The 25,343-nt window shown below is 47.1% G+C and overlaps 3 protein-coding genes across 3 annotated transcripts; all 3 read right to left on the bottom strand.

Annotated features, from left to right (window-relative positions):
- Positions 1–1,908, bottom strand: H6S33_006308 (uncharacterized protein; the record flags this gene model as incomplete). The annotated part of the gene is made up of 11 exons (XM_044837994.1): positions 1–33; positions 107–147; positions 207–222; positions 311–326; positions 407–428; positions 481–539; positions 915–990; positions 1,080–1,112; positions 1,153–1,243; positions 1,318–1,337; positions 1,884–1,908. 11 exons carry the CDS (start codon positions 1,906–1,908, stop codon positions 1–3), a joined length of 432 nt encoding a protein of 143 aa, XP_044689835.1.
- A 739-nt stretch (positions 1,909–2,647) lies between these two features.
- Positions 2,648–5,241, bottom strand: H6S33_006307 (uncharacterized protein; the record flags this gene model as incomplete). Its single annotated transcript, XM_044837993.1, has 3 exons — positions 2,648–2,793; positions 2,859–4,592; positions 4,818–5,241. 3 exons carry the CDS (start codon positions 5,239–5,241, stop codon positions 2,648–2,650), a joined length of 2,304 nt encoding a protein of 767 aa, XP_044689834.1.
- Positions 5,242–22,794: 17,553 nt separating this feature from the next.
- On the bottom strand, positions 22,795–24,592 carry H6S33_006306 (uncharacterized protein; the record flags this gene model as incomplete). The annotated part of the gene is made up of 3 exons (XM_044837992.1): positions 22,795–23,543; positions 23,604–24,018; positions 24,104–24,592. 3 exons carry the CDS (start codon positions 24,590–24,592, stop codon positions 22,795–22,797), a joined length of 1,653 nt encoding a protein of 550 aa, XP_044689833.1.
- Between the last annotated feature and the right edge of the window lie 751 nt (positions 24,593–25,343).

Genomic DNA, 25,343 nt, shown 5'->3' with positions numbered 1-25,343 from the left:
CTACCGCGTTCTAATAATTGGGCGAAGACTCTTCTAGTATTCCAGGTACTGGGTTTAGTAGATAATGTCCAATGGGCTGAAAGAAAACCAAATCGGGCGACATTACCATTTCCTCATGGTGGAGGAGCTCAGTCATCCAAAGGCCCACTTTTCCAATTTACCTTTAGCTTCTATCTTACTTACTGATTGCCAGGTGCCTATCTAACTAGCAGTGAACCTTACCTACGTATACCAGTCAGTACGTTAGCCACTGAAAATTTTCCGAAGGAACCCTTTGAAGTCGGGTAATTATTCAACCTAACTCACTCACTATTTGGCCAGGGCATCTAATTCGGTAAATCCCCACACGTAAGAATAATCCGGGCCCCGCCTTGTGTACGCGGAAAACGTCCCTCATCCCACACACCCTCTGTGTTCCATCGAATCTCCTGATTTCATGTCCCGTTCATTTTAATTCCCTCCTTCTAGCCCCTGGCTTACCCGCCGAGTTTCCCCGCAATGATGATGTGCCTGGATTAGATGTTACGTATGCTTCGTCCCTGCGCCAGTAATAACCAGCTACGATCAGCATTGTTATTTTGGAAAAAAAAAATCTTGTGAGGTTTGTATCAGAAGAGCGGCTTGATGGGCTGGACTTGTCTGGTCTGGCGTCTAGTTACTGGATTGACGGGGCATGGTCTATGATAATGAGAGTCCATGGTATATGTCTGTGTGTATGTAGGCAGTATGTACCCAAGTAGTTAGAGTTGTTATAATTAACATGACATAAAACGTCGTGCATTACATGGTACCTAGCAATAGCAACCAGCAACCAGCAACCAGCAACCAGCAACCAGTAACCAATCAGCTTGCTACACCAATCACCAAACCCCAGTACTACAATAGGTACACTGCACACTTACTAAATAACATACCTGTACCTGAACGAAAAAAAAGGAACACCGCGCGCGCGCGCAACCCCTCTGCGTTGTTGCTGCTTCTGCTGCTTTGCTTGACCGCGGTGTCGATAGTTAGCAATACTAAGTTTCAAAAGCGGAAACGTTGAACGTTAAAGACCAATGATTAGACCAACAACGTACCCAACACCCCACGCCACTTGCTTGCCCCCTCCCCTGATCACGATAGATCCTCACCAGGAACACACATACTCACATATTGCTATCGATACCGGTGTGTGCAGCATCTGATCACCGGTAAGCATTTCCCTCCTGCTCCTCCTCCTGGCGCTGCTGCGCTGCTCCTGCTGCTCCTCACTCAGGGCAGCTTAGTTATACGTAGTGCACATATGGGGGTACAATTGCAATTGTAACTACGTACTCCACTTGGGCTACTATAGGCTAGGGCTGGCTTAGTTAGAATTCCTATATCCTATCCTGGTAAACTCCGATCGGGTTCGAATTCTGAAACAGAAAATCCGGATTAATATCTTGCTTGATTGATCCTACTGTAATAAACTACGTCGTATACTGTACTAGATCTATAGATGGGATGCCTTGCAGATTTTCGGGGGGCGGAGGCAAAAAAGTCAAAAAATAGTATGTAGTTAAACAATTGCCTTTCGATAATTTCACCATCAAATCAAATCAGAAAACCTAGCTACTGCTGCTAATTCTAGCCCGGGAAAAAAAACACAATCTTAAAAAAAACATACAGGATATCTTCTGCTGCTCTCTCCTCGTTTAGAAAAAAACAAAAAAAGGACTCTTTCTTTGTACTAGCTACTAAATAACATACAAAATGACACATACAGGTAAAGGAAAAAGGGGGGGAAAACATACAAAAAAACAAATAGCCCCCGCCAGCCCGCCGCCGCCCCGCACGCAGAAGAAAGTAAAATAAAAACACCACCATAGTAGCAACAAGGATATAGGACAGATACGTACGTACAAACAAGGGGATATAAGACATTGAAGAAACAACAGCAGGTAGAAATGAAAAAAAAAATGAAGATATGTCTGCCCAGGAGATGAAGGGCGAGAGGTGGCTTTCTGAAGAAGAAAGGTGTTTCGTTAAATGGATTTTTTTTTTTCGTAAACGGGTCGTAAGAAGCCATGCCATAGAAACGTCGTTCGATCGGAATGTCCCCATCAGCAACGTTAAAACAAGTGTGAAAGAGGTAATGAAATGAAGGAAAAAAAACACAACATAGAAAATAATACAACACAAAAAGATAGTGACAAGAAGAAAAAAAAATCGGTATAATAATGATAATACGCCTTCCATATCAACGATGTAATAATAGACCCTTAGAAGAGAAAAGAAAGAAAGAAAAAAAAAAGAGATGAAAGAGATAACCCCCCGTATTGAACAAAAATGAATCCAAGGATACAGTAAAGTAAAAAAACGATCAACGTTTTTAAAACATTTCAATTTTCTTTCCTTTTGCTTTCTGCTCCTGGATTGATAACAATGTGGTGGTGGTAGCTGGTCAGCGCTTTTCCCTTTTTTTCTTTCTTTTTATAAGAACTGTTCCATGTTCCCAGTGCCCTTTATCCCAATGTAAACCCCCCAAAGCCAAGCCGAGAATTCCCCCCCAGATTGTGTGTATTTCCCTATACATCCCATAGAACAGAAATCTAAAAAATGCCAAAGCTTTTCGTGTTGTTGTTGTGTTAAATTTCAATATTGATTTTTTTTATCGATACGATTAAGAGGAGTCGGAAGGCCTCGACCGGCGGTTTCTCTCCAACCACTTTCTCTTTCCGGCCCGAGTTTCGAGGTGAGGCGCTGAGTTAACAACATCCGTTCCGGCGGCCATCATGCTGCTCCTCATCTTATTCCTATACGCGTCGACTAAAAAAGAAAAAAACCAAATTAACACTCGCTCACGGCGCCGCAGGAAGTTCGCCGTGACTTACGAGCTCGCTGCAAAAACATAGTCCTGCCTGCAAACACTCTGGACTGGCTCCACGACATTCTGTATCCCAACTCGTTCAAATCCAACTCCTTCTTCCTCTTCTGGTTGCTGGGTGGTGGGGGTGACACGGTCATGCTTGATCCATCGAGCATGGGCACGATGATCTGGGTCTGGGTCTCTGTTTGTGAATCGTCCTCCATCTGTGACGCCATGAATGAACGCGGGTAGACAGAGTTTGATTTGCGGTAAGAATCCGGGATCTCTTGCATGTGAACCTGGTCAAGCATCACACGGACACGGACACGGGAGCCACGTGCCGGGTCATCAACAAGAATAAACTTCCGACGCTTGTGGTCCGGGATGTCTCCAAACAGCGAGGTGTTATTGGGTGGGGTAGACGCGGTAACGGCATTAGGGGTGTTGGATGAAGGGCCCATGGGGTCCATGCTATCGTGCATCGAAGGTGGCATAGAAGCTCCCCCTACGTTTTCCGACGGGTAAGAAGTGGGATATCCGTGAAAGACGTGTCTTGGCCTGATATCGTTTCCACTTGTCGGAGCATGATGATGATGCTGTCCCGCATGCCCATTCCCGAATTCCTCACCTCCAACGGCCGGGGAAAGATGTCCTGAACCAGACCTAGAGCTAGTGTTTGAGGGCATCTGTCCCTGGACTCCATACTGAGCTTGAGCAGAGTGATGGTGGTGGTGCAACATCGAGCCCATATCCTCCTCACCGTTCGCCGCGGTTGGGGAGTCATTGTGGCCTGTAGCTGTTCCCGGATGGTGGTGGTGGTGAAGCTGTGGCTGCGCGTTTGGGACAAGAGGCCCCTTGAGTCCGAGCCCTACGCTGGCCGAAGGAACACCATTGTGAACGTTAGGTGAACCTGCACCGAGGTGAGCCTGAGCAGCCTGAGCATTTGCTTTGCGATTGTTGATCTTCGCCATGCGACGGACCCTTCGGCTTCGTAACCGGGGGTCCTGGTTAGAGTTCCTCCAGCTGTCTACAGCTCTCTGGATCAAGCCTCTCTTCCCCCTCAAACAAGGATTAAGCTCTGCCAAAGCCCAGCCAACGGCATTGCACTCGGTCTCGTAAACCAACCTGTTACCCCGGTACTGGTCCTTGGGGCAGCAAGCGCGCGGGTAGACGCAGTTCTCGGTCTTGAACTCGTGGGATAGGGTATCAACACTGATAGACTCAACATCGCAGCGAATGGTGTACTCCATCTTGACCCTGTCGCGAGAGTACTCGAATGCGATCCACTGTACGCCGTTATTGTCTTGTCTGACCACCAATGGGGTCGTTGCCGGGATCGGCCCAGGAGCGGCATTCGGGTTGATCGCGGAGTTTCCAGCACCAGGCTTGGATCCAGACGAGGGGGTAGATGGGGAGGCTCTGTGAATAGGAGTCTGGGAAATCTTTGCCGCGGTAGAAGTGTTTGGTGCGACATGCTGGTGATGAGGCTGTGGTGGAGTCATGGTCTGTCCCGATGACTGAGACATCAACAACGGCTGTGTGAGACCATGGTGAGGAGGCTGGCTGGAATAGTTCTGGGGGCCAGTCGGTATTGGGGGGTATGTCTGCGGATACCCGTACAGCGGGGTCTGCATAGACTGTTGTGAATAGACTCGGTGATCCGCTGTGGGAGAGGCAACAGAGGCCGGCGAGTTGCTCTGAGGAGTGTGGTAGATTGGGGGATATGGTGGACGGTTCATTGTGTGAGTAGCCATCAAATCTGTATAATAGTTTCGTAGAATGGTTATTAGTCAAGGAACGTTTTGCTTTCTTTTCTTTCTTTCTTGCTGAGACACGAGGCGGCGCAGAGGTGTGAAGGAAGGTGTGAGGGAAGGTGTGAGGGAAGGATGGAAGGTAAGAAGGGAAGGGATGGAAAGTAGGGGTGGGTGAAAAGCAAATATAAAGGAATAGGATATGCTGGGGAAGATCGGAGGGATCTACGGACCTTGAGGTGGGTATGAAGGAGCACTACCGCCGGGAGTGCCGTATGGGGAGGGATGGGCAAAGTAAGCGATCTCTTGAGAGTGAGGGTGCTGTGAACCGGGGAGGTTTGAAGACTGGGCGAAAGGGGATTGATGTTGAGGGGGGTGCGGCGATGGGAAAGTAGAAGAGGAGGGGGGAGGCTGCTGCTGCTGCTGTCCTGGGTGTTGTTGTTGATGGGGAAGGTTAGGTCTAGGGTGCTGCTGCTGTTGCTGGGGGTGTTGTTGATGCTGTTGCTGCTGCTGTTGTTGCTGCTGCTGTTGAGGATGTTGCTGCTGGGAAGTAGCAGTGGAGGGCGGTGGCGGCGGATGTTGTTGATGAGGGTGACCTGGGTGGCTATCCGGTTCAGTGGCCGGCTCCTCCTTATAGCTGCCGGGTGGATGCGACATAGCTTGCTGCCTGTGGTGTGACTGGGAATGGTATGCCACTGTTGCAACTGGGGGAGAGATGGATTTGGATGGGGCTGCGGTGACGACGGAGAGGGCGGTGAAATCTGTGGAGGTGCTAAGCTACTCCCTAACAGGATCTAACGCTTCTTCTTCTGTCTACTGCTTCTGCTTCTGCTTCTGCTTCTGCTTCTGCTTCTGCTTCTCTGCTGTCTCTGCTGCAACGCTCTTCCGATTCCTTTTTTTTTATTTTTTTATTTTTTTTTTCAATAGTGCGAATTATGACGGCGTTGATGCTTGCCGTAAGGATCAGATCTGTTTCTTCCGTGTGGTTGGGCAGGCGTGGCACAGCACCGTTCCTCTGGGAATTGAAGGAATGCGTGGGTGGTGAGTGGAAGGGGGGGATGGTTCCTTTTTTTTTAAAAAAAAATATTATTTATTTAGGTATTTCTCTTTCCCAGGTGGGGAGTATGTGGATGATGGATGGACGGATAGAATGGCTGGCTGCGTGGGTGCGTGGGTGTGTGAGTGTGAGTGTGAGTGAATGCGTGAGTGATCGAGGATGGTGCACTGAAGCCTTGGGAATTCTTGGTTAGCTCGAGGTCCACAATTCCTGTCCTGTCCCTATCTTGCTTGATCTGTGTGTGGTGTATGTATGTAATGTATGTAACGTATGGCTGGATGGGATATGTATGTACGAGATGTGGATGTGGGTATGGATGGGCAGGCAGGTATGTGTATGTGTATGTAATGTGAATAAAGGGGACAACGCTGTCTGAGCAAGCAAAGCGAGCAAGCAATCACCTTGAAAAGACCAGAAAAAGAAACTACCAGAGAGAGGGTAGGGGGAGGAGAACAGACAGGCAGACAGGCAGACAGAGCAGCAAGCAGTCAAGGGGGAAAAAACAATAAGACTTCTGCTAATTGCTGTTGAAGAGGAATCAGACGGAAGAAGAACCACGAAAGAGAGAGAATAAAAAAAGCAACGAACGGGGGAAAAAATCAACTGTAAAAAAAAAAGAAGGGCTAAGAAAAATTCAACTAAAGAAAAAAGCCGATATGATATGGATACAGAAACCCCCCCCCCCCCCTCCCCGGGAAGAAAAATCAGTTACTAACTAGCGTAGGGTCGACCAGTAGTCTCCACAGTGATGCGGGACGTAATAACGGTAACCAGTTCGAGTATGTACGTATCAAACGCCCGCCAATACGTGCCGAAACCCCGAACAGGAAAATAATGAAAAAGGGAACGGAAAAAGCAACGCTAAGGAAAAAAGAGAGGAAAAAGAAAAAAAAGATATAACGGCTTCGTCTGCGAATGAGAATAAAAGGTCTAAAATAAGGTGGGAAAGTAAATCAAAGTGATGTAAGGCAGGGAATAAGCTAAACAATCACTGAAATCAGGAGGGGGCGTTGGGAAATGATACGTCTTCCTCTATCTCTCTCTTGGTCAGGCCAAGCGCGGCGCCAGATACGAAAGTAGAGATAGAGACTAGAAAAGCGATCGAGAAATGACTAGGAAATGATGGAGATTCACCAGAGATCAAGCAATCGATTATTTCCCGGCAAATTTCTTGTTTTCCCTTACAGCAAGAGCAATTGGAACGATTGGACGAAAGAAACGAACGCGAAAATTGGGTTGTGAAGGGAAAAGAAAGAATGGGAAGAAAAAAGAGGGAAAAAAACAAGTACCTTAGGTATAACTAATGCTGATAGGATGGTGTAAGCTAAAGTTGACTAGTCAGGCGTAATCGCGCAGCTGATAACCTGCAAGAGAAGCTATGGTGGTTGCTTTTCCAGAACACTACTCTACACAAAGCCGGTCGCTGGAACGACAAACTTGTGGTGAGATGTTGCCGTTGGAATAATTGCTGGGCGCTTTCCGAAACAAAACACTGTGTACTACGCGCCAGCCAGATGGGATGGAATCCTTCGGTCACGTTCTTGGTGGTGACCTGAATATGTCGAACTAGGTAGGTAGCTACTGGATGTAGGTACTAGTACTACTACTAGTGGTATATTGCGCGGCGCGACGGGGGCGGCTTGGAAGCTAGGGGTGTGGTGTGGGAAAATTGCCGGGTGAAAGAGTCTTGGTTGCTCAAGGATATGTAATCGCGCAGGGAACGTAAATGGTATGGTAAGGAAATCTGCTAGACAGGGGTAAAGGAAGAGCTGGGGGTGAGTGGCTCGGTGGTCGGTACTTGTGGAACACAAAGAACAATAATCCTCGCAAAATTTAATCTATCAGATTTATATGTACCTCGGAGATAGGCTTGCTTCTTGCATAGACTGAATTGAGAGAACGTTGGTGTGTCAGGAACGGCAGTGATGGAGGATGACTGGATGAGGCTTCTGTATGAAACTTGGTTAACTGCCTCCCACGTTTAGTAGAATCAAACTGGGCCCTGGGTAAGAGAGATGCCGCGGTTGTTGCCCCAGTGATTGATTGGTGGTTGTGATTGAGACTCAATGGTGTGGCTGTGCAGCCTTTCAATTCAACGATAGGTCTAATCAGAAAACTCGTACTATGAGAGCATTTTGTGAAACATGTCAGTACTGGAGCCCTTATTCTGCTACGGATATTCTCTGGAATGGAATGTGGATGTTTTTGTGCGGTGCTGGCAGCGTGTACTGCGCGCTACCATCAAACCACTGATCAAAGAATAATATGCGATGTGATGCGTGGAGGGGCGTGTTTAGGGTTAGGTGTGGATGAGCTGGGACGTTGGATTTGAGACTTGGCTATCATAGGGTACATGTAGCTTGTAACTCTAGAGACAAAAAAAGGATATCGATTCGACGGGCGAAACAGGGACGGGGTAGAGGGTGTGTGTGAGTGTGTGTGGGAATGAATGATGCCCGCCTAGGAAGATGACTTGCGTACATACGTTTATTTTTCCTTTTTCCTTTGGGTTGGCGCGTTAGTTGGGACGAATTAGTTGAAGGATACGAGGATGGCCAGGTCTCTGATTCTGCAAGATCGTTGACGGATGACTGGGGAGGCTTGTTAAAGAAGGGGGAAGGAATAAAAATAACAAAAATGTCTCTGAGCGGCGCGATGATGATATTTGATGCCCCAATGGCTATCACTACGTTACACTTGACCCTCAGCGGAATTATTATCTTTCGATTCGTGATATCAAAAAGTACTGGGTTTCGAGCCAGATATCGATAGAGCGGTTGGTTGTCGAGGATTACGTGGGTGGGATTGGGAAGGGGGGGTGGACCAGGGCAGATGCGAATGCAGCAGCGGTGCGGTGGTTCAGGGTTTGAAAAGCCACTGGGAAAGGGTACCTTGGATGGATCGAGGTGACAGACGACAGGTAACGGTAGGAGCAGGGGACGAGAAACTGGATGAGCTGGGCTATAAGAGCAGCAGGGTGGGGGATGGTGATGGGGGAGGGGTGATTGTTTATTTCCTTTTTTTTATATCAATTTTCTCTCTTTAAAGAAGCTACCTATTTAACATGACGGCGACTGTATCTCTACGATTCTACAACTAAAGGGGGACGGTTATAGATCACGGAATAGTACGGCGTAGAGAGCAATCGAACCACAAGGCCTAAACCCGTCAGTTGTAATTGAAGATGTGTAGATCAAGAGGGAGGAGTACGTATGATAGAGGAATTTGCGTGCTGCGGTGAGGAATTGATTTTCTCGAGCGCAAGTACTCGAAGAGAAACACCTCGTGCAATGTAGAAAGAGGCTACTAAGCGATCGGGTTTAAAGGACCACGGACGAGTGGCCGGATGAAAGCTCCATTGATGCACCTGTAAACATAATAATAGAATTGCACACAGATATCGAGTAGATAAGTGTAACCGATATCCAAGGCCCTACCAACAATTGTATCGATTGACGATTGATGGCAACAGAGAGGTCCAATCACACCATGTCTGTAAAGTGCGTTACTCTGCCTTGGTCCTTTGCTGCGTATCTCAATCTTCAACACCTGTGGGTGGAGATTCCGATTCCTCTGCAGCCTGCCCTGCCCTGCCGTATTCCTACTTTGATTGGAATTTCAAGGGCGCAGTGGCTTACCGGCAGAGTATGTAATGACCCGTCACATTTTCCCCTTCTTTCCCTCTCACTCGTTTTCAGTCACTTTCTATTATTCTCCACCCACGACCATTCGTCTTAGCTTCAACAGGATTTAGGTCAAGTCCCCGAGTCCCGCTTTCAACGCTCTTTCCTTGTTTAGTAACCATCTATCCCCCAATTGGCTATTGCCAGCCCCCACAGCGACGACGACGACGCACCCGTTTTTATATCAGATCTTCAATATGCAATCGTAAATTGAGGCAGAGTCAGTGAGTGATCATGAGAGTCGAGCACTAACTTTACAAACGAGTCATCATCTCCCAACCTCTCTTGAAAGCAGAAGGAGCGCCCAGAGCAATTCGCCCGTCGGAAAACCGCGGCCAAGCTCCGACCACCGTAACTGCTGTGGACCCCCTCCCATATGTAATCCCATTCCGTTCAGGTTTCAACTGACTCGGCTGCCCCGCGGCCCGCTTTGCCTCCCGTGATATTGTTGATCTCCATTCAAAAGAAAAACAGCAACATCAGTAGGCAGGGTGAGCATGGTATGGTATGTATGTACCTGTGTACTAATAGAACAGACCATCAAAACATGCACGTCCTGTGTTGACTAAAAGAGGAAACGGAAAAATAAATGTCAAATCTGGTGTTTTGTGACTTGAGTGAGGGCCGGAACAGAATGGGGGGTGTGTGGATGTGATGATGATGTGATGAAAGGTTGCTCTCACAAACCAAACCAAAGCCACTCCCACACGTGCCATCCAGGGAAAAACAAAATGCACAGACCGTCTTTTCTACACCCTCCCCTCCCCCTTCCATCTGCCCCACGTGTATGTCATGTCAGCCACGCTTTCAGTGCCTTCCAAGCTCTGGCTGCAAGGGATGAGGTATGTAGGTAGGTGGTGGTGGTGTAAACCTTTGGCCAAACCACCACCAAACAAACATCGAAGCGCATTCAATGGTTGCCCTGTCTGAACCAGGGGAAGAAACCCATCAAAACCCATCGTGACGGGAATCTGGTTTTCTCAGGGTTGGGCGGGAGCGTGCCTGGATGCTGATCCGATAGCCCTAATGCTCGCCCCTCCCCGCCCTGTAATCCAGCCCTGGCCGTGTTGCTAGCGGCAATCACTCGATCTCGCTCGCTCTCTTCCACAACGGCGTGATTACGAATTCCGATGGCTACTGAACCACAAACGGGCGTTGAAGTTCAGACCGGAGAGTCATTCGTGCGATTATTCTAAATAATAATGTGCAGAAGAGGTAGGTGAAAGGCGCCAGAAAGAGATTAAAGGACCATAAGCTTTACCGGCCTACATAGCACTCTAACTAGCACAGTGCCATCTCGACAAATTCTTACAGATTGGTCGTCGTGGAGTGGGGGCTACATACGGCGATAAACAACTCGTGACCTATGTAGAGTAGGTACATGTACCTACATGATACTGACTTACTGACTCCCCCTTCCTCGGCAAAACGGCTCAGTCCGTTCACTTAGACACCCCCTTCATCCGCTGTTCACTGTTTCCCCTGTTTTTGGCAAGTGACCAGGCATGCGTAAGACATCGAAAGGTCTCTCAATCAATCAATCATCAATCAATTCAATCTACGCAATTGAAATTCGATTAGGGAATCTGGCCTACTGGCTTGCTGGTTTGCTGGCTGATGGCTGGATGGCTGATAGATGGCTGGCTGGCTCGAGCACTTTATCAATTACGGTCATTCAGTCCTCAAGAAACAACCGGCGGCCTGCAGTGTCTCACGGATAGTACCACAATACCTACCCCCCCAAAAACGTGATGGTGATAGTGGTGTCGTGGGGTCGATTCCGATTTACTTGCTGCCCTTTTTAAACGGCTACCACTCAAAAGTATCAAAAGCTTTCAAGCAAAAGGAAAGGCTACAAAAAAAAAAAAAGCCACCATAATTACCCTGGCACTTGTTATTCTTCTGCACTGCATCACGCCGTCATGCTGATACGATTTTATGTCGGTTGTCGCGCAAAGCCGATGTTTGGTTGGTTGGCTCCTCCTCGGGGAAGAGGGGAAAAAATAGCTATGATGAATTACCAATTTTTGGAACTGGAACTCCTTCTGGTTTTCTACCCTATGGCTGGTTGTGGCAGGTCTCTACGGAATGCATTTTTGTTTTACCAAGGAAATGATACTATTGTGTCTTATACTTAGTATTACTTACACTACGTCTAATATTCACAAAAGAGGTGCCATTCGGAAAAGGGATCACCAAACCGGAGTTCTACTACTCTACGAATGGCCGGAAATATGAGCTAGAGTAAACTGCTAATTTATGAATGTTTGAAATTTTTATAGACCGATTCTTCTACTCTACATCCGGCTTTATCTAGACGCGGCCGATGCCGGTCCTTCATCGTCGCTGCCAGTGTTGGGAGGAAAAACCACCCCCCTCTCGGCGTTTTTTTGGGTAAGTACGGCGTATGTTTTTCGGTAAAAACTGAACCGAATTCCGAAGGCCGGTACTCAGTTTACTAGATTTCATGTTTTGCTTTTTGTAAATGCTTTCGTTTGAGCTTGACCTAGAGACTAGAGTCATATGTAACGAATATCAGAATATGGTGGTCCCCGCCATGTTCGGTGCAGCCAACCGACCCCCCGGAGAAGGTGCCTACATGGGTAAAGAGCGCGGGTTCAAATCTTTATTTAACCTCAAGATGGCAGTACGTACGACAGTACTAATCTTATTAGCACTGCACTGCACTGCATTCTTTCTCAGTTGATGGTCGGAAATGATTTCTGCTCGGTTAGAGGGCGAAGTGATTGTGAGGCAGAGTTTATCAGCTGAGTGTGACTGGTTCTGATTCCTGACAGAGATTCATGATACCTTGCGCACTACCGGCGAAACCCTAATATCGATATCAAAATCGGTAGTAGTCAAGTGGTTGTTGGAGAATTATCAATCAAAGGAATTCTTACTCCAGACACTCTTACTCACAATCAAAAGTTATATCAAAACAAAAAGAAAGTTACTCTCACTCATGCTACAACCCGACCGTTTCGCCCGTTACTCCTTTCGTCCGACCTATTGAGAACGTCACGCCTTCATCTCGGCAAGTGATTCTGCATGGTTTTCGATAAACAGCGGGTTCAAGGATGCCCCCCCCTCCCCCTTCAACGGCGGGAGGGCAGGGACTCAGGCTGGCAAATGCGTACTGGGTACCAGGGCCCGGTAAAGAACGACCGAGGGTGCCCTGCCCCAGTCAAACAAATCCTACAGGGCAGCAAGATCCGTTATTGTGAATTCCATCCAGCTTTTGCTGCCTGTCATGTCGACAACAAGGTTTTTGACCCGGACACACCTTTTTTCTGCTGCTCTTCTTTCATAAGCACTTTACTTTCTTCTTCCCTCAACTGCAGCCTTGTAGAGTTACCGATCGATGAACCCTGTAGATAGTGTCAATTGACGTGGCTAATATAGGGCTACCTGACCTGACCTGACCTAACCCAACCTACCGTAGGTACTCAGAGCAAACCCAGGCTCAGGCTATCCTCCATCGTGGTATCATCAGCACCGTGGTCGCCGATCCGATAGCCTTCCCTAGCTAGGTGGCTTTTGGGTTCGGTTTTCAATCAAGATGAGCCAACGATACCAGTATCTGGAGGTTCATGTAGGTACCGACCGCCAGCAGCCGATACATACACGACACATACCTACATCTGTGGAGTACTTGCTCTACTCTACCTACCGTAAGGTACAGAGGTAAAGGCACAAAGCGCATCTAGGCATACGTCGGTCGGAACCTCGGAACTAAAAACTGGTGCGATACCAGATAGGGAATCTCGCGATTATGTTGAGCGCAACCTTTCGTCCCAAGGTACAACGGCAGTTGAGGCTGGTACTCAAGTACCTAAGTCAGATCGTATCGCGAAAGAGAAAAAAAAGCATCGTAACCTATCCGCCTGGACAGGCAAGGATTGGTGATAGTGCCGCTGGACGTACCCAGTAGTAATCATCCATAAAATACCCTTCTGCGGAGCAAATCGCGCACAGCTGCACACGGTCAAGGATAGCTTTCCCGGAATTAGATGGTTTCTCGGTACATAGGGTGCAACTGTACCAGCACTTTATCTGCGTTTTTTTTCTTGCACCAGTGGGGATACATATGGAACCTGCCTTACCAGGCTGTATGTATGTATGCATGTATGGAAAGGTGGGGTTATTTTTCTTTCCATGCGTTACTGGAAGGTCGTCCCCCGGCCGACACATGACTTTATGAGAGCCGGCCAAGTTGTTCAGCATCTCGCGATATGTGAAGCGATTGGAGGGTTAATTGGGTGCTGTTGTGCCGTTGACTACATATGTATGTGCAGTAGAGTACCTACACTCACGTGCAACCTATGGAACGGCCTTTTTTTTTCTTCCCGCCTATTAGTGGACTGGACATCGTTTGGATGTTCGGATGGAACCAACATAGGCTACAGGCGGTAGGTGTTGCGGTGAGGTGAGGTGAACCGGCGCTGTGCGGCGGGCGAGGAACAGAACAACAACAGCTGGACGGATGCGGGATGCGTCATCTTTGCCGCTCAAGGTGTGTGAGTTACGGTAGAGTACATAGAGCTACACATACCTACCTGAGAGGTGAGAGGGGGAGATTCGGGAAGTCCCCGTTAATTTGCATTATGCTGCTGTTGTTCTTTTGTACAACGGCCGGCCTGCTTTGAACAAAATGACGTGGACAGCCTCGAAAAAAGAGGTTTCTGAACTCGCAATACTGACTGACAGACACTTACATACATGTAGTTACTTCGATTTCCTGATTCCTTTTTCTCGTGTCTCGATTCTCGAGAGAAACACAAACTTGTGGTCTCTTTTCTGGTACGGTCACATCTCATCCCACGCAGTAACGTGTGGTGCGCGGTGAGAAAACCGAGCATCAGTTGTCTTGTTCCAGTCAAGTTCTACGATTGCTTCTAGCGAGCTTCGATTGTTTCGGCCGCTGGGATGAGATCACAAGGGACCCTCGTGGACATCCTGAAAGATGGCTAGCGAACTAGCGTGATAAACTCAATTGCCGTACTCTCTTCAGGGTTTGGTTTTTGGATTTCGTGGGTTGTGGCTTGCTCTCTGAATCATTGGCAACCAGGCCTTATTCGCTGTGTTTTGCATGCTCCTCCACAACCACAACAATTAACCGTTCAAGACATTGGGGCCCGTCGTCATCGCCAATATTAGGAATATTTATTAGGAATCATTGCGCGCGCGCGCGGTGTGGAACGCAAGAGGAGAAGTTCACTAACGGTATCTATAAAAGTAAAACATTGAGATGTTATTTTTACAAACACTATCTAACCAGATCCCCCCTCCGCAATCACCCAACAACTAAAGTACTTGCCTAGCGAGTCTATCACTTGCGAATTGAACCCGTGAACAGTAAGTAGAGGGGTAGGTAAGCCAAGGTTGAGTTGGGATGGATGATGTTTCGGTTTCATATCCGAGATACCCTGTGCCCATCCCCTCCCTTCACGATCGCTTGAACCCTTGCCGCATATCGACTGGGCCGGGGGGGAAGGCAAAAAAAGAAGAAGAGGGCTCGCAAAAACAAATATCCGAGACACCTTATGGGTTGGTGATGAGTATGGGTGGATGGGATGTTACCACCGTCCCACTGGTGAATAATGCAGGTCCCCGCAATTGTTACTCTACAAATAAATAACAACAGGATTTTGTACCTACCGGCGATGCTGCGTGAGGTGACATTTTAAGGTATCTTATCCCGGCCGTAGTGGTTCCTCAGACACTCTCTCGGCTTGTTGTGGTGGTAATGGTGGTGGTGGAGAGTCGACTTCCCCTATCATACCAGCCACATCGTTTCCTCAAACATGATCCACTGGTTGAGGGGGAGGGGGAAAAGAACCGAGAGGCTAGGCAGGTAACGCATGATTCATGTTCAAATTTCGCTACAATCAACACTAATAACCGGTCCACCTGCACCCTGGCCGGAGATTAACTTCGCGATATCTTGCGTACCTAGACCGACATATACATAGCAACCACCTGGCCTTTGATGTCGGGCCGACTTCAACCTGTCCTGGTTTTTGCTGCATACATACATAATAATTCTAGTGCATTTGTGGAAAGTAGTGAGCCTAGAGCAAAACAAGTTGCGAATAGTTGAAGCTACTGTTCACTTACCGCATACATATGTGCGGCCACGTGAATATTCTAGAGAATCAGAAGGAAAGCAAAAGAAAGAAAAGAAAAAAACCTCACAAATCAGTTACAAAGATTGCTACTAGTTCGATTATTCCCAATTCGTATACCGCGAAAGCGAGTATGCCCGGAATACCCCGGAGTCTAGAATCTAGATCTCACGGTAGGTAAAAAGGTGTAATCTTGGTTAAGGATCATGGTTATTATTACCAGAGATGCTTCTTGTGGTTTAACTCATTCAAGCATTATTAGACGGCCGGTACGTTCTGTGGATTACACATACGCACATAGGTAAGTTTCTTTAGAGAAGTAATAATAGACCTTTTATTGATTATGTATTCACAAAGTACCGACCCTGTCTGGATCTGCAGCGGGCCTAAGTCAGAGTCGAGTTTCCTCCCTTGAAACCGTTTTCCGACAATTTCGCTTACGCCGGGAAGTACTCGGATGTCCCCCGAGAAATCTTCTGGCAAGGACATCCCGAGTACGAGTAGGTACCTGTGGATGTATCAGTAAAGAACAACTCATACCCCCACCGCAGGAAGAACCGGCCGGTGAGAAGCAGCAGCCTACAGCTGTCACTTTGTCACTCACTTGTCCTGTCCTCTTCTCTAATCTATGTAGAGTTTTCTACATACAGGAGTTTCTTGCGCCCAAGTCATTACTAGACCAAGCCTAAAAAAGTAAACATAAGAGACAGAGGCAGAAACAAGCCACAGCCAGGATGAGGGGGATGTTTCCCTGGGATTCACATTCTTCGCTTTCCCCAGGATTCATCATAATCCTCACGACAAGGACAAGCATCACGAACCATGACAAAAATTTCAGGGGAGCATAAGGGGGCCAAAAAAAAAAGCTTCTTTACGCCCTCCCCCAGAATAATCATCATATGTAAGGCTTCTGGATCTTCTTCTCTTACATCTGGTGGCGGATATGTGCTGCTGGCCGTGGCTCGTAGGGTAAAATACGATATCACAGTAACCAATTTCTTCAGGCTGGGTCCTGCATCTGCTAGCATAACTGTCACAATAACCTACTCTGCCCCCTCTATCTATTGGGTAGAACCAATTCTAGATCGCCTATCATGACCTCACCCCCCTTTCCCCTCCCCACCCCCCTCTCGTATTTCATCATGTAACCCCCACGAAATGCTCTCGCCCTCTCAGCTCGAGTAGGTAGGCGGGAAATTCTCCGGTGCGTACTTTCGGTGTAGGGAAGCACCTTCTGATTGTTAATTGTTGGTTCTGATCACATGTCTACTTGCCTTTATCTACTTTGTTGAGTGCCGTAATTGGCGGAGCTTTATTTACATATCTTACATTCTTTGTGTGTGTGATTGATGATGACCGAGTACCGTAGGTCATACCCGATACCGAAGGAGGTAGAGGAGGAGAAATGATCGGGCTAGCACCCGTTGCTACTGATGCCATCGAGATGTGATCAGATCAGATGCTCGAGCGAGCGTAAAAGTACGTAGAGCCAATATAATATGCATGAGGTATTTTCTCTCCCTCTTTCTCTTTTCTTTCAAGCTCTTTTTCAACTAATTATATCTAATGTCCCTCCCTCGTGAAACGTGGGGAGGGTCTGGAGTAAAGTGGGGTCCGCCCAGTGTGTGTCTCAGGAGAAGATGTGATGGGAGGTCCGATCTCTAATAATTTTCATTTCTTTCGATGGCTTGATAGGGAATAATTATTTCTAAGAAGCCCTTTATCGGTTACGGTCTGAGAAGTAATAGCCGGCCGGGGCGGTGCAAATAGTGGCGGATAGAGGAGTTATGGTACCTACTACCTACTACCTACTACTTCTACTACATATCCAGAGTAGGGGAGGGGCCCCAGGATGACGCGCGCCTCTCTCGATCTGGAAACCAGGGTGTTAATTCGTAGCAGGAGGTTCCTCAGATTGATAAAGGCAGAAACCGTAGCCGCTGCCTGACTGGAGGGAGATTAAAGGAAAGCTAGGCCGGCCAGGAAAGGATGGAGAAACGTGGGGAATACATGCTATGTGGTTTTTTTCGGTCGCTGCGACGCATCACCGCCGCGCGGGTACGTTAGGACTAAGTTCGTTTGATACTCTACTGAGAAGAAGAAGCGGGTAGAGCCGATATTGGTGTACCACCATGAGGGAGAGTATAGAGTGAAAGGGATAGGGATTAGAGAGTAGGGATTATGGATTAGGGATTAGGGATAGGGATAGGGATATTTGCATGCCTGTATAGGATCTGCCGACAACAGAGAGACAGACAGACAGACAGACGTACAGGACAGACATGCCTATAGACAGACAGGTATTCGGGAGTTTTGTTCTTTCCTGGCTGCGAATTAGGTATCTGGACATTCAAGGTACAGGTACATACCTAGGCACTCTACCCTACCCTACCGACTTCTCGAAAGCTTCCAGCGCAGCGAGATTGCAGTGGGTTGCCTGATTAGTAGTTGATGCAATTGGATGTTCTTCGCAGAGCAGGCCGTTGGACTTAATGATCATGGAACGGTAGCTGCTGCTGGCCATGGGCCTGGTAAGGATCTTTGAAAAGTGAAGAGTTGCCCAACAGGGCTGCATCCAGGGACCCACCATGATGCCGGGAGATACACTCTACCAGTCAAGAGCTACCGGTACCTAGGAGTAGGCTACGTTTATCGGGCCTAACCACCTATCTATCGCTATGGTATTGTATGGTACCTCTTGGAGCAGGCAGACCGGTGCCTTTTCTTCTCTCTCTCACGGGAACCGATCCAAAGTGCAAATGCAGATGCGAGTTCATATTTGGAATACCCACCGCTACGTCCGTGTAGAAGCGGGCAGGCAGGACGAAGAAGGACGTACTACCTACGGGGGGCCCAGCCAAACAAGAAAAAGCTGTTTAGCTAGTTAATTAGTTTTAGCGATTTCACCCGGTTGGGGAAATAGCTATGGAGCCAATGGCCCCCGAAATCGAATCCACTTTCATCATACGATTGTATTAAGTAGTTATATGTGCACACTATCTATCGGCCGGGCATACCCCCTCTACGCGAATTAACTGCAAAGCCGACGTTCACCGATTCCCTGGCTAAGTATGTATGCGGCTTATGCTTATTCCCTCAGTAAGACATGCTCACGTGCTGCAGCAGGCGAAAGAGAGAAGGAGAAAAAAAAGGAAGAAGATTGCGTGGGTGGAGTAGAGTAAATGGGATTACTCCACGTTGCAGGTTTTTTTTTGTGCGGACACCGGGTATCACTCGGAAGTCCGTTTCCTGGAAGACAGAGGCGATTTTACGCCGGCCGAGCATGGCATCGCAGAACAGCTCATTGTTATCACTTTAGTTCCTCAGTACAGTGTATGAAGTAAGTGAAAAAGGGAAAAATAAAAATGGAAAAAAACTCAGGTTTTGGAAATGAGGGGTGCTAACTAATCTAGCTGCGTAGAGAAATTTTGTTGTTTTTTTTTCTTTTTTTTTTTCTGTTTTGCAAATTTGCTTTACAACGTGCGTGCAGGCAGGCGCATATTGGAAATCTAAGCATGAATGAGAATTAACACTCAGTGAACAAGTAGCGGAAGGGCTCTGAATGAAACACCTGGAGAGCAGCAGCAGCATCGAGTCATTCACATAAACATCTGTCTTGTCTTAATACCGACATCTTTTTCTTGCTGCAGTACACAGACTTTTCGAGAAAAAACTGGGTTCGCAACTGCCAATTGGTGGACGCAACCAGGTTAAGACCGAAACCCTCGACCGGCCGTTGTGGAGCCCTGATTGGATGCACGAGTTTATTTACTGAAATCTAAAGTAACCAAACTACTAGCTCGATAGGTTCCCGATGCAGATGCTACTGATACTACTCGAATCACAACAAACCTCCGGCCGGATGCCATCATCACTGGTAATCTCACTTTCAGCTGCGGCCGGACAGTTATACAGAAACGCCCAGCCCGCCCCCCCCCCCTCTCCTCCACAATCAAAATCGCAATAATAGCCCGGCGCTTGGGACACGCCTCACCAAGTAATGGGGGAAACGTAGGTACACAGTCCGCTACTGTGCTGGTCTGTGCTTGGAAATATTCTGAATTCGACCCGCCATGACTGACGACTGAACTGAGTACTGACGTGCACCGACCGGCCGCGGCCCGCACTCACTCAGCAATCAGTCAACTAGGCGCTGGCCACGAACTGAACAAAAAAACAAAAATGGAAATGGAAAAAAAAGGCACCTGCGAAAGCTTCATCAGTTCTTGCAGTAGGCGGCACGTGATTTATCACCAGAGCGGTTATACGTTATCGAGTGAGATCTGGTGAATATAATTACTCTGAGGAAGGATCGGCGGTCAGGTTATACAAGGGGTGTGGGGACGGGTGAGATTCGGTGCTGCACTGAAGATCGAGTTACGGGTGTGTGCGGCCGGACCTGCGTATCATGCGGGGGGACTGTGTGTCCGGCCCTATTCCCGGCCCTGCATTGTCGGTACCGGGGACTAGAAACACGGCAGCCGCGGGACCGGAGTCGGCCTTTTTCTGCTATTTGAAAGTGAAGATCATGAGCTACTGGAGAGCTGGGGGAAATGTTACGTCTGGAACTGTGGGTTTGATCATGGATCGGACAAAAGGCCGGACCGAGAGAGTGAGAAGTGCCTGGATGAATGTGAAGAGGGAATGTCACGTCTATCTATACGGGTCTCGGTGGGATCCCCGATTCTGAGAGGAATCACGAGCTGCGGGAGCTTGGACTTCAGATTCAGAACTCAGGTCAAACTCGCCGGCGTCGGGCAGGTTGACTGCAATACGATCGATGGGGGAATCTATATCGTATATCACATCTCCAAACGGAAAAGCATGGATACCCACGTTTCGAAAGGTATTGTTGCGATCTATTCCCGGACTTCTCTAGAGCATATAAATCTAACTCACACAGTTATATACAGAATCGGCGCTGAAATACGCCGGTTATGTCAATTCTGGCTGAAAAAGATCGGAGGCGTTGAGATGGGTTTGTGCGCAGCCTTTGGGAGCCCGGCCGGTTTCGGATTTGGTGGCGGGCGTTGGGAGATCGCGGCCGCGGCTCAACCAGCCGGGCGTGCGCGAGGTCAGATATGATACCGCGGAGATATTTGTAGGAGAATGTTGTAGAATGGGCGCGCTCGGCGTATCGACTGGGATCGGCCGTTATAGGTGGTAATAGTGGATTAATCAGGTGATTTGTTATTGCAGACCCTTCGTCTTTTTTCATGACCGGACGCTAAGAAGAGGGTTTAACTCGGTCTAGCAGATTTTCTTGCAAATCCTGCTTAAATATACCTAACCCTAGATTATTGGTGGCGAAAGTCACGTCTGTCACCCCTCCTTTCTCTTTTTGAACAGATTCTACTTCTTTTGGCAGCGTTACAGCCTCAATAACAGCTAGCCTATTGAATATCTCCACGCTAATAAGTTGTGAATCGCGGGAACTGACGAAGGGATTGTTTTGACGGTATATGCATGGAATATCACTCGTGATCGACATATATTAGTACTAAAAAGGGTGCGGATTCGCTAACTACATATTCTTATGCAGCAAGGATACGGTATTGGAATCTAAAGCTCGAGCACCCACGAGCAGCTACCCTCACGAGTCGAGCTTCCACTGCTCGACTTGGAAAGCTCGTCATTGATTTATAAACTCTAGAAGTGGCAAAACCCTAACCCTAATAATATACGTTCACAGAAAGAGATCTAGAATGACTTCAAGGGCTAATTATAATGTCTGAGGGTACTGAAAAACTAGAGTTTTTGCAAGCCGAGTTAAGCCGAGTAGCTGCTACCACGAGTCGGGCTTTTCTTCCTGGTCGTCTCGAACCGGCTATCATTAACATCAGTTTTCTTCTTTTTGTTTAGCTTGTTAGGTTGACAACTAAATTAAAGTGATTGTTAAATTAAGAAAATTGTTAAGGAAAATGTCGTTGGATTCCACGGAATCTACGTGTACTACTTTTCTTATATTGTAACTATCAAGACTACTTACTACTTCTTACATGTATATAATAGAACTCTTGGACGCTCTCGGTTGCCAAAAGGCAACGGTGAAGCCTTTTGTTGTTGTGTCTTCTGAAGGGCGCCTTCTCGCTATATATGTAGGTGTTATATATGGTTGATTAGTAGTGTCTTGTTTATGGTCTCGAAATAGTGATGGGCACGAAACAAAAATCCTTGAGGTTTTGTTTTTCTAGGTACTTGTAATGCTAGATGAGACGAATCTAGGAGGTAGGCAAAACAACTAGTCTCGAGAGTGGTCTGAGGAGGTCTCGAGATATTGAAAAATGTTCGAAAATGGAGGTTTTTACAGCCAGTAGATACACAAACCTTAACCCTGACTGTGTTGGCTGGTTTAGCCACCAAAAAACGCCCAACCAGGTAGTATTGGACCAAGTTATTGATGGTTTCGGGGGTTTGCGCAATACCTGACCCGGGTCTCTTCAGTAATAAGATATTGGCTCCCTAGATCCAAGACGAGACGAGATTAGGTCAAGTCTCCTCTTGTTTGTCTTGTGTCCATCACTACTATCTCGAAATATCTGGTCCTTTTGTTCCACGATATATATACAATGTAGATACTTGAGTTGCGGTATGTATATACCGTCGGGTGTCTGGTCCTTTCTATCACTTTACATACAAGTATGTGGATATGGCTCCGGAAGCCTTAAACCTTCCTACACGGATCGGACGGGGGCAGGGTTAAAAGTGAGCAGGTGCAGTCAATATATTGTGCTCAAACTCGTACCCATTGGTTGAATCTACTCGCTCACTATTTCGTCTTAACTCTGTCCCCTAACCGGTCTATGTCGGACTAGGTTTAAGAGTTCCGGAGCCATACTTAGGACTTATACTCTCATTGCGGCCCTCAAACAGATGGGAAAGAGAGATTTTTGAATTGGGTCCGGGGTCTGTATGTCGTTGAGAATGTTTGTTTATTTATTTCTTGTGGTGATGTTCCTTCACCGTCGCGTAGGTACGCCATCTTTTATAGCTATACTAATTGTGTAAGAAGTATAGTTATTGAGGATAGCTAAAGACCAATATATATATCTACGGGATGCGCGCCTATATCTCGAGACGAGAACGTAAATGTCGCCCCCCCCATATTCAGGCATCATTTCCCCTACCACCATAAATGTCTTCAAACCTCTTTGAAAGCCAGAAAACTCAATCCGCCCATGTCTCCTGTATTTGTGATATTGGAAGGAAAAGAGAAGAAAAAAAAGATAAAATGAAATCACAACCGGTCATATCACCGCCTAAAATATCCTCCACCGGAACCCATTTAATTCCTCCTCCTCCATTTTCCCCTAGCAAAGAACCTTGACAGATGACTCGGTCTTCATTTCTTCTTCCTCTTCTTTTCGAGACCATCTTCTGGCTGCGCAACGCTGTTGTCCAAGGGAACCTCGTCGAACCCATCCTGTTTCTTTACACCCCCAAGTTCTTCAAACTCACGCAACTGGGCCGTGTAGACCTCCACCATATTCCAGTAAAAGATTCTCTTCATGGCAGCCGCCAATTTTGGCTCAAAACAATCAGTTGCGGCCCACCAGGGAGCAGAAAGTTTTGGGTTATGTCCGTAAAGGATAAACGATCTTTCTGTTGCCTTCGAGTATGCGTCGAGCATAGCTCGAGAGCAGATACATGGACTCCCGTTAACTGCGATATACTCAAATGGGGCAATGAATTCGGGATTTGAGCGATGCTTTGCGAATTGTTGGTGGTGGTAAATCAGCAAGGCCATTTCGGGGTGCACCGAAAGTGACGATGCTCTCGCTGATAATGCTGCCTCCACGGATTTGGTTTGTCGTTCGTGGGCAGCTAGCATCCTTTCGTAAAAGTTTGTAGCAGGGTTGTACCACGTAGTGTCAAAGACAAGTTTCGCTATAGCCGTCATTTCGTGGTGAGAAAGTGGTTCTGGTGCCCGATCGACAATAGAATCCACAAATATGATTTCAATATCCTTCTGCAGTACTGCATGACGTCGTGGGGAATACGCAAAGTCGAGTAACTCGTAAATATAAGTTCCTAGTTCCGAAATCTTATATATTGCCTTTACTATGTTGAAATTATGTAATGTGGTGTCCTCTAAAGGCCGAGTGTGAGCCTTCGATATACTATGGGAGGTTAGAGGAGGGGTAATCTTACCTTTGACTTCTTGTAGCTCCCTACAAGTATGTAGGATCAGGCGAGCCCGCCCTAAAATCTCATCCACGTTGGCTATGTACCTGTGGTGTAGAACTCTGAACATATGTAGCAGTTGGCTCCAATCAAGACCCGAGAAATTATCTGGGTTGTCCTCATTAATGTTCACCATTACTATTCGGGAGATGTAGTACAGCGAATGGATAACTTTAGCCAAAACATCCCCGTGGTTCACAAAGTCCCTGTTGATGTCGAAGTAGAATTTATAAAATTCTGATATCCCGGGAGCGAGATACTTTTTGACTCGACGCCTAGTTTTGGGATAGCAAAATGTTTGAACACCGTGCATGAACTTCTTGTGAAGTTCTTCCAGGACGATAAGATCCGGATCCCTTCCTGAAAACCTTCCCGATAAAATCTGTTCCATAGTAGCAGTCTTAGCACTCTCTGAGGATACATCCTCAAACATACTATTATTCAGATTTGGGTTTCTCAGTACTAACCTCCTTAACTCCCGAAGGTGCTTCCTCAATCTCAATGCTAGCCCAGCCACGACGTTCTGATGCATTTCCACAGCGAATATAGTGCCTCACATACGCAATGCACTGCATATGCGTCCACAGACTTTTGAGATGGATCTTTACCTCCTCATTCGGCTTCTCCCAGTTCCATGCAATGTAGACATAAACCTTTTGTCCCATAGCTGCCGACAAGGCCATATACTGAGCCGAGCTCTCATACTTGGCAGATACAAAAGCGAATGCATTCAGAATGTTGGGTGGTCTTTCGTAACTTGACGTATCGTATCTATTAGCAAATCCTTGATGGGCTGATGTGGAACCGTTATTTTCATCGAGGGAGCTCGTGCCATCAATATTATGTAGCGAAATGTCATGTTGTAGAGCGCTCTTGTACAGTAATTGAGATAGAGCAGCGATTTCAGAGTCAGTAAGTATAGGTGCAAGGGGGAGATTATCTGAAGTTGATGACATTTGACGATGCGGTGAGTGTTGACAGATAAAGTGAACGATGGCAGGTGAAGTGAGTGTAGATGAAGTAGTTGTGGGGGTTGGTGGTTATTAGAAGCCGGTCACTGAGTAGCTCAGTGCATGGTCAATGATCAGTTGGTGAGCAGCGCAATCTTCCCCTAACCCTTGTAAGTTGACCCTAACCCTGATTTGGACCCTAACCCTGTGTACGTACAGCTAGCCTATATTTTTGTGCGGCGTGATTTCCTCTTATTTGGGGTCAATATCGATTTGAATATGTGCTCATAGTATCTTGGAAGCCCGACAATCGATTCGTAGCTTCACTTTAATTCTTGCTCCAGGTGTGTTTATAGGCCCAATGAACCAACAAATTGTTCTTTCTGTGATAGGTTTAAAGCAAACTCGTAAAATTACGATATATCAACACAATACAGAAGAGGGTAGACTGAAACATTCGCGACAAAACAACTAGGGAGCCCTAATTGCCTAACTAACATGCCACCTCTTGGCGCCAAGAAGAACATATCGAGTGACAGATCATGAAGGCAAACTTCTAAACCAGAATCCCAATACCAAACCGCTCAATTGATCAAACCACTCCTAACTATCACAATGTGCGCGTCTGTATATATTTTCTGACAATGTTTCATTTTACAGGCAGTGCTATTATATAGACTCAAATTTAGAAATAAGTTTGTAAATGATAACAATACTACAGCCTTCAGTCATCCGTCACGCGCAAAAGTCAATTGTC

Source organism: Morchella sextelata (assembly GCF_020137385.1).
Source record: "Morchella sextelata strain SCLS chromosome Unknown scls_20, whole genome shotgun sequence".
Lineage (NCBI taxonomy): Eukaryota > Fungi > Ascomycota > Pezizomycetes > Pezizales > Morchellaceae > Morchella > Morchella sextelata.
The sequence above is the reverse complement of the archived record's forward strand: the minus strand, read 5'-3'. Positions and strand labels throughout refer to the sequence as shown.